The 10,168-nt window shown below is 30.4% G+C and overlaps 1 protein-coding gene across 1 annotated transcript; it reads left to right on the top strand.

The window, feature by feature from the left end:
- Positions 1-8,234: 8,234 nt before the first annotated feature.
- Positions 8,235-9,512, top strand: LOC140806551 (xyloglucan endotransglucosylase/hydrolase protein 3-like). Its single transcript, XM_073163100.1, has 4 exons — positions 8,235-8,327; positions 8,414-8,514; positions 8,773-8,972; positions 9,072-9,512. The coding sequence occupies exons 1-4, from the start codon at positions 8,312-8,314 to the stop codon at positions 9,436-9,438; spliced, it is 684 nt and encodes a 227-aa protein (XP_073019201.1). The 5' UTR covers positions 8,235-8,311; the 3' UTR covers positions 9,439-9,512.
- The last annotated feature ends 656 nt before the right edge of the window (positions 9,513-10,168 follow it).

Here is a 10,168-nt window from a genome sequence, read left to right as displayed (position 1 = left end):
AAGAGGACATCCGAAACCTCAACAACTCGTTCTCCTTCTTCAAATCCTAAAACTCCATCTCGAGTACATCAGGACATGCCTTTGCTGCAGCTAAATCCTTCCTCATTTTTTTGGTCTCCTTAGTCGTAGCTATCTTTGAACTCCCAGTGCTACTAGAACCACTACGTCGACATGGAGTCATCTCCTTAGGATAAATCGTGGAAGCCATTGATCCACAACAACACATCTGCCTTTTTTGGGTCCACTTATCACCAACTTGAACATGCATGGTGTTGACCTCATATGTACTAGGAGCTTACGGAATTGTCCCATCCTCTTAGGACGTAAATGACTCATCCATATATGTCTCCATTGCTTCTTGTAAGGAAGAATATAATTTTTTACTTGTTTGAACTATTAATATTTTTAAATTTATTTCATAAAATTACTTCAATAAATTTTTAACATAAAACTTACATTCACATGTTGTCATTGTTCATCAACAAACGTTCCATGCATCTCCTTGCCTATGTGTGTATACGTAGAGCTCCCATGATGTAGGGTCTTTCCCATGGCTTTGACGCTGCATTCAAAATTGAATAATAAGTATGATTATAAGAAATATGTACGATAGAAAATGTCGAATTAAAATAAACAAGTTATATACAAGAGTAGCTTCATGTTCATCATATGAATTCGATCGTGCAATTTGCTTGGTCGATCGTGTCAGTTCCTGGACGTACCAGCAGACTCGCTGTTTCTGTTGTCCTTGTTCTTTGAAGCCCTTCCCTACCTACCTTGACTTTGCCAAACAGCATTTCTACTAGCACATTGTTCCTCGCTTATTATTTGAGGATACAACCCAGAATCTCTCTAGCTACGAGTGTATGGTGTAGCAGTAAAGGTTACCACATTGCCTAAACCACATATTTCTGATCAACTCGTCATCTTCTTCGGTCCACTGATACTTTTTTGCAACTTTCGAAGTAAAATTTATAATTCATTTAAATTAAAATTAACAAAACTTAACATATAAAAAATCAATTAAAAAAACAAATTAGTAAAGTTTCAGTATTATAGTACTTAAGACGAATAAGTTTCTTCGTAGCATAAAAATCATCAGGAACGTTGTTATCAGCAAGACATAACTCTGACATTAATTGACACGTGTCATTGAAATTCTTTTCAGACATATTATGCTCATATTTCATATTTAATAACATCGCCAAAACTAACAACAAATAGTGACCGTGTGGATTTCCACCAAGATCTCCTTCTCGGCTGATTTGATAATCTCATACAATAATTTTACGTAGTTTTTAGGACTTCCTGACAACATGGTTTGATGGTGGGTGTTCTTAAGCTAATGTGTTATTTTCATTTTCAAAATTTTCTTCTAAATTAAAATTTTCTTGAAATTTATTATTGAGCACAACAGAATCATCAGTCTCAATCATGTGTAGTTCCCTAACTATGTTCGAAAGACGGAGCAACAAATTAATATGTTTATATGACGAACGAACGTACTCCTCCCCGTGATAATACCATCAATAATAATCAGGTACAAATCCATATCATCCTAAGTGTGTTTAAAATGTATCGCCACCTAAATAAGTTTTGTTCTAAATTTTTTTGCGGTTGCACGGAAAATGTACTTTGCCATTTAATAAGCACTCTAGACAACTTAAGGCAAATGCAACAAATGACTCTACACTAGTATAATACTCATGGGTTAAGAACTCATTCTCGAATCTACGATACATTCAACATCTATCGTCGTTATCCATTTTAACCTACAATATATTGACAATTGAATTGGTGATTTTGACTTAAATTTTATGGTTATTTTTCTTAAAAATATTTATAAAGTACACTAATTACCTGCAAAATAAATTTCTTTAATAATAATACACGTAAGATCGATATTAATTTATAATAAATATTGTAGTAATTAAATATTTTAAGAGATATAAATATATTTACATGACTTAAAAAAATAAAAAACTAAGAATAATGTTGCATTAATAATTAAAATTATAAGTTAAATTAAATATTACATATTAATAATAATTTAAATAATAAATACATTAAATATAATAATATTTTAAATGATATTTGAATAAATATAATATTCAAGTTCATGGATAATGTATTTGAAATTATACGCATAGTTATATATATCTTGCTATACATATAGCAAATGTAAAATTATATATTTATTATCAAATTAACATACATAAAAAAATACATTATAACACATGTATTTATCTATAGATACTAGCTAGTTAGATCTAATATACAATTAAATACTATATAAATTAAATAATCTAAAATAAAGTATTTTCATATGCATGTTAACAAGAATATATATATATATATATATATATATATATATATATATATATATATATATATATATATATATATATATATATATGAAATGAAAGTTTTATACTACATATACACATCTAACATAAGTATAAAAAAATTATACTATAGATATACATCTAGCACATACATCTATCTATATATTTTTAAAATGAAAGTTTTATACTACATATACACATCTAACATAAGTATAAAAAAATTATACTATAGATATACATCTAGCACATACATCTATCTATATATTTTTATAACCTATACATATATATATATATATATATATATATATATATATATATATATATATATATATATATATATGAAAAAACATGTTTGAAGCGTGGATTTATAAATTTGAAGCCGAGAATGAAATATGTAAAATTAAACAAAAACACAAGTTATATTAATTAAAAAACATGAAATTTGGAGAAAGAAGGCAAGAACTCGCCTATACCAGATAGAAAGGGCGATAATCGCTGAGAAAATGAAGGAAAAGAGAGATATATATACATAACCGATTAGCGAGGGATTTTTCAAAATCAACGTTATTTTGAATCTTATTTTCAAACAAAATGCATCGCAATTAGCGACCAAATTATTTGAACAACCGTCGCTATGTAATTAATGGGACGATTTTAATATTTCGACGCTAATATAGCGACAAAATATTATTGAAACTATTTCTAATTTTAGCGACACATTTATTGAATCGTCTCTAATTTTACTATGATTTTAAAACCGTGGTAATTTTCCAACAATTTTACGAAAACCGCTGGCAAATTCAATTTGGTGATGATTTTCGCCACGATGTTATGAAAATCATCGCTAAAACACGTTTTTTTTTGTAGTGATGGTCGAACCAATCAAAACAGTTCAAGAATCGGTCGAACTAGCAAAAATTGGTGAACCAGTTAAAAATCGATTCAACCGGTTCAGCAATTTTTTAATTTTTTTAGAATTTGATCATTTTCTTATATTTCTTTTTAAAAATATTATTTCTTATATTTAAAATTTTAATTTTAGTTATGTATATGATTATTTAGATTTTAAATTTTTTAAAATATTATTTTAATAGCATTAAAGCTTATTTTGATTATTTTTTTAAATAATATAGATGTAATTAAGTTTTTTTGAATGTATATTATTTATATTTTAAACTTTGATAAATATATTATTTTATTATTTATAATCATATTTATGATATTTATAATTTAAAAAATATATTTTATTATATTATATTTTTATTTTACATTAAATCCAACCGTTCAGTCGAACGATCTGATTGGTTAAATAAATCATTTTTATAAAATAGATTAGTTCGATTATCGATCCAATCATGAAAATATTGGTTAAAAGTATTGTAAAACGTTTGAGATGAAACTCAACATCAAGAGTAGGTCTTTTGTGAGAAGGTCTCACGAATCTTTATATGTGACGGGTCAACATCACCGATATTCACAATAAAAAGTAAAACTCTTAGCATAAAAAGTAATATTTTTTCATGGATGACCCAAATAAGAGATATGTCTCACAAAATACGACTCGTGAGACTGTCTCACATAAATTTTTGTCCAACAATCAATTACACAATTCTCGAAATAATAATTGTAATTAAGAAATCTTTGTTTTTGTTGTACATTCCCTTCGCTTATTAGGTACACCTGCCAATTATTTACCGTATATTAAATAAATATATCAGGTTTTAACATGAGATTTTTTAATATTATTATAAGATTATGATTATAAGTTCAAGGGGAAATCTTAAAAACTTTAATACCAAATCAATGAGAGGTTTATATAATAGTAATTATAATTAATAATAATCACCTACTAAATTTAATCTATATATGGAAATTTATTATAATTGTAATGCCCGAGATTTTAATTACCGTAATCTAATATTAATCTGAAATGATTTATTGGTTAATCAAGGTAATTATAGACGGAAAATAGTAGACCGGAAAGGACGAGAAATGACGCGAAACACATGTGCGAGGGTGTGCATTCGCGCACATGCACGACATGTATCGGCGCACATGCGCGAGGAAGACAGGACCATGCGCGCACATGCGCAACTTAAATGCGCGCACATGCGCGGAACGTCCAGTAGCTAAAGATGATGTCCAGAGGGGTTGGCGCATATGCGCCGAGTATGGCGCGCATATGCGCGAAGTGGTGATATGCCGAGACAGTAGGTCTCGCGCATAGGAGCGAGGAGATGACGCGCATATGCGCGCGCTGACAAATATTCGGATAACACTCTCGGCGCATATGCGCGACGCTTGGGCGCGCATATGCGCAAGTCATGCAGAACGGAATAATGCCACTTGCCTTGTTGCATGCACGATGTGTATATATATATATATATATATATATATATATATATATATATATATATATATATATATATATAAACGAAAATGCTTCAGAAAGGGAGGAAAGCTTCGGGGGAAAGGCTCCGTTCATGATTTTCTTAATTGTTTTCTGAGCGAACCGCCCGTCTAATTTTGAATCCGACTTCGGTATCGTGTTTCTAGCAACGACAGCTACAACTGGACGTAATTTTTGCTACGTTCTGACATGTTTTGAAATTATGATATGGTCAGAATTGAATATACTTCATATATGGTGTTTCTGATAAAGTAGGCATCGTATATCTAAAGTCAGATTGAAGAACGGACTGTGTATGTAATTGTTATGATTTTCGGAATCGATTTGACTGAGAGTTCATATCAGATTTGTATTGTTATTGAGATTATGAGTTGAACTGATACCGATTATGAGTTCTGGTATTATATCTGTGATGTTCAGATTGACGGGGTTATTCAGATTGTATTGTTATGCCGTCAAAATATTCGTGAATTGATATTGATCAGACTCAGTAGTGATTATGATTATATCTTGATATCGTCGATATGGATTTGATTGTGTCTTGATTCGATATTGATCAGATTAGGTTTGATTTGAGTATTGATCAGAACAGACTGTGAATTGAGCGATATATTGACACGGTCTATTCGATATTGTGGTTTCAGATTGATATGGACCGACTTGAATTCGGGACTTCTTCTTCGTCAGATCGTGAAGACAAAGGTATAAATTAATGTTGAGTTGGGATTGCACAACTCGAGTGAGGTTTGACTCGAGTCTCCCAAAATCACATACTTTATGTTATTGCATTGTTATTTGCAATTGCATGAGATTGATATATTTGATTGATTGATTGATTGATTATGAATGAATAATCTTGTGATAGTAGTGCCGGATAGTGATGGAATCCTCATTGGCACATTGCACATTGTCACAAGATAGGATAGTGGCGTTAGGACCACAGTCTATGAGGGATAGGTCAGGATACTGGATGTTTGGTTATATTGACTTGGATAGAAATGGAACATTTTCTATTACTGTTTGTCGATATAGGAATACTAACATCTAAATATTATATGTTTGGTTATATCGACGTGGATAGAACCGGAGCCTTTCTATTACTGTTTGTCGATATAGGAATACCACCATCTTAACACTAGATATTTGGTTATATCGATTTGGATAGAACTGAAGCCTTTTCTATTACTGTTTGTCGATATAGGAATACCAACATCCAAACACTGGATGTTTGGTTATATCGACTTGGATGGACTGGATTCTTTTCTATTACTGTTTGTCGATATAGGAATACCAATATCTGGAAATCGGGATCCCTAGGCTAGGATTGAGTCTAGTCTAAAATGTAGAGTCACGAGTCTAAGTGACAGTTGATATTGATTTGCTTTGATTTATGTTCCTGAATATGGTACATGTCGATTGATGTTCCTGATGATGGTACATGTTTAGAATAGGATTTATTCTTGATATGAATTTCTATTCTGATTTGGAAATATGTTATGAATGTCTGTTACATGCTTTATATTGTTTATATAATTGCATGTTTCGTTGATTTATACTGAGAATATAATTCTCACCGGAGTTATCCGGCTGTTGTCTTGTTTGTATGTGTGCATGGCAACAGGTGGGATAGGATTAGGGTCAAGAAGAGAACGAGGCTGGACTAGATAGCGTGGAGATCCGGGCTTCGATGCAACTTAGGATTCAGCACTGATATGTAGTTGAACATAGTTGAATTTTTGGAAATAACATAGGATTTGTATGTTTATGTTTAATATTTATTTGAAGTAAATTACATTACGTTTCCGCTTTGCATTTAAAAAAAAAATTAGACCATGTTTATACTAATTGATTAATTAGTCATAATTATGATTTAAGACATGATTAGCGTCCGGGTCCACACAATAATTAATGTGTATATAAATACCACACACAAGATCTCTCTTACATTTCATCGATCGACAATATACAAATATATTTCTTTTAAATAATTAATTTAAAAATTTTCTTAACGTCTTTTTTATAAAATAAAAGAAAGGTACAAGCATGTCAATAATTAATAAGCTACAGTGCATCATCAATCTTTCACATTTCCTCACCCATAATCGTCGAACAAAAAAATTTAAGAAAGTCACGCCTATTTAATTGACGTGACTTTCTTGTTTTAAAAATAAAATTTACCAAGTTACGCCTAATTATATGGCGTGACTTTCTTTTTTTAAAAAAAAATATATTATGCAAGTCACGCCATCTCTGGCGTGACTTGCTTTTAAAAAATATATATACTATGGCGTGACTTGCATTTAAAAAAAATTGCCAAGTCACTCCCACTCCCATTCAAGAGGCGTGAAATATTACTTTAAGATATTATTATTCTTACTTTATTTTATTCAATTGTTATATATTTTACCGTGAACAATTAAAAGGTCCCAATTATTTACCATATATTAAATAAATATTTCAGGTTTTAACATTAGATTTTTTAAGATTATTATAAGATTATGATTATAAGTAAAAGGGGAAATTTAAAAACTTTAATACCAAATCAATATGAGAGGTTTATATAATAGTAATTATAATTAATAATAATCACCTACTAAATTTAATCTATATATGGAAATTTATTATAATTAATGTGTATATAAATACCACACACAAGATCTCTCTTACATTTCATCGATCGACGAGATACAAATATATTTCTTTTAAATAATTAAATTAAAATTTTTGCTTAACGTCTTTTTTATAAAATAAAAGAAACGTAAAAGCATGTCAATAATTAATAAGCTGTCGTGCATCGTCAATCTTTCACATTTCCTCACCCACAATCGTCGAACAAAAAAATTTAAGAAAGTCACGCCTATTTAATTGGCGTGAATTTCTTGCTTTAAAAATAAAATTTACCAAGTCACGCCTAATTATATGACATGACTTTCTTTTAAAAAAATATATATATTATGGCGTGATTTGCTTTTAAAAAAAATATATTATGCAAGTCATGCCATCTCATTTGGCGTGACTCGCATTTAAAAAAAAATTTCCAAGTCACGCCTCTTCAAGAGGCGTGAAACATTATTTTTTAAGATATTATTATTTAATTGTTATATATTTTACCGTAAACAGTCAAAAGGTCTCAATTATTTAGCGTATATTAAGTAAATATTTCAGGTTTTAACATGAGATTTTTTAATATTATTATAAGATTATGATTATAAGTAAAAGGGGAAATTTTTAAAACTTCAATACCAAATCAATGAGAGGTTAATATAATAGTAATTATAATTAATAATCATCACCTAAATTTAGTCTATGTATGGAAATATATTTTTATTAATGTGTATATAAATACCACACACAAGGCATCAAATTATCAAATCAACATTACTGAATAAATTTACTTAATAATTATTTAATATTTATGGATTTAATTATTATTTTGACCATTATTATTTGCCTTCTTCCGATGAGTTCAAATGGAAGTTTTGATCAAAATTATGCTTATTTATGGGGCAATGATCATTTCTCGGTTAACCCTCAAGGAACTGAGGTGCAACTTAAGATGGATAAATCCTCAGGTTAACTAATATAATTTTTTTGTTAATATCTCATCATTTCATTAACTATTTTTGATTTTTTTTTTTTTTTTGTGCGTGTTTTACAGGTGCTGGATTTATATCCAAATCGAGTTTCGGATCTGGGTTGTTCCATATACGGATGAAGATCCCCGAAAAGAAAACCGGAGGAATTGTTACTAGCTTTTATGTAAAATATACCAAAATCTTTTCTCTCTTAAAAAATAATAAATATAACATTTTTTTAATTTTTTTACAAAAATTATATATATATATATATATATATATATATATTATAATTATATTAAAAAATAAAACGGATGATTAATTGTCCCCACTCCCCCAAAAAAAAAAAACAATTTTATGTTTTTTTAAAAGTATTGTTCTTATCAAACATTTAAAAACTGGTTAATATTTATGTTACTTGTATTATCTTATGAATATGTAGTTAACAGCAGTAGTGCCCGACGGCCGGGATCCTGGGAATCATTTCGAGGTCGATTACGAGTTCTTGGGCACGAACGGCACGGTGCAGACAAATGTTTACGACAACGATCGGGGGCACAGGGAACAAAGTTTTAAACTCTGGTTTAATCCCTCGCAGGATTTTCACAGCTACGACATCCTATGGAACACGCACCAAATCGTGTAAGGCTTGATTATTAATTTGGAGTCAAAATTACTACAAATTGCATGGATACCTTATAATAAAACCCATGATTTATATATATATATATATATATATAGATTCATTATAGACAAAATTCCCATAAGAGTGTTCAAGAATAACATGGCAAAAGGAGTGGCGTATCCAACCATGTCAATGCATGCAGAGGCAACCATATGGAATGCGGACTGGGCAGGAGTCGTCGACTGGAGCCAAGCCCCCTTCTTCGCTCACTACCAAGATTTCAACATCTACGCGTGTTCCGCTCCGGCTCAGTCCTCGGACATCGCCCATTGCGCATCTCCACAATATTTTTGGAACAAGCCAGCATACTGGGAACTAAATGCTCAACAGAAACAACTAATGGAACGCTACCGGAAATCTTATATGGTGTACGACTATTGTTCCAAACCAAGTACTAGGAAACCCGAATGCTCGCTCAATTAATCGAGTTCTATGTTTAGGGGGACAAAATTGTGATGATAAATTATTATTACGTAAAAACAAAGAGGTTTACAGTGTTAGCAGTTGCATTTATTCATTAATCATTAATAATACATTTGTTTAATTATTGAGATATTTTTGGAGAGAGTTTATTAAATTAATTAAACTTTGGATGAAATATATATATATAGCAAGAGATTAATTTGTTTTTTTAATTAGCGGTCTTCCAATAGACATGCATGTCAAAACAGGCTAGCGCGGAGCATGAAATTACCAACCCAACATGCTCATTTTAGGTGGCGGGGTGGGCTGGCACATTGAATCTAACTAATTTTGTGTGAATTTAACGTACGTGTTAGAAAGTTATCAACTCAATACACCTATTTTACGGGACGAGCTTAGATCTTTTTTACTTACCCATTGACTAGATTAACTGAACTATTGATCACAGTCGATCGAGTTCTAAATCAGCCTCGGGTTCATGTGATTAAAAGTACCATTTATGAAGTTAAAGAAATATTAAACATCCATTGAAAACTCTAGAATTGAATTTAGATCGCTTCAAACTTCCAATTTTAATTGATGAGCAGGTCTATTGTGAGACGGTCTCACGAATCTTTATCTGTGAGACGGGTCAACCCTACCGATATTCACAATAAAAAGTAATACTCTCTCAGCATAAAAGGTAATATTTTTTCATAGATGACCCAAATAAGATATTTGTATCACAAAA

The sequence above is a fragment of the Primulina eburnea genome, chromosome 12 (assembly GCF_022965805.1).
Source record: "Primulina eburnea isolate SZY01 chromosome 12, ASM2296580v1, whole genome shotgun sequence".
Lineage (NCBI taxonomy): Eukaryota > Viridiplantae > Streptophyta > Magnoliopsida > Lamiales > Gesneriaceae > Primulina > Primulina eburnea.
This window is presented reverse-complemented; position numbering and strand designations above follow the sequence as displayed.

Excerpts from the sequence above, each read along its gene's own strand:
- LOC140806551 (XM_073163100.1), top strand. Across the intron at positions 8,515-8,772 it reads GAATTGTTACTAGCTTTTAT|TTAACAGCAGTAGTGCCCGA; the intron begins GTAAAATATACC and ends ATGAATATGTAG. Across the intron at positions 8,973-9,071 it reads TGGAACACGCACCAAATCGT|ATTCATTATAGACAAAATTC; the intron begins GTAAGGCTTGAT and ends ATATATATATAG.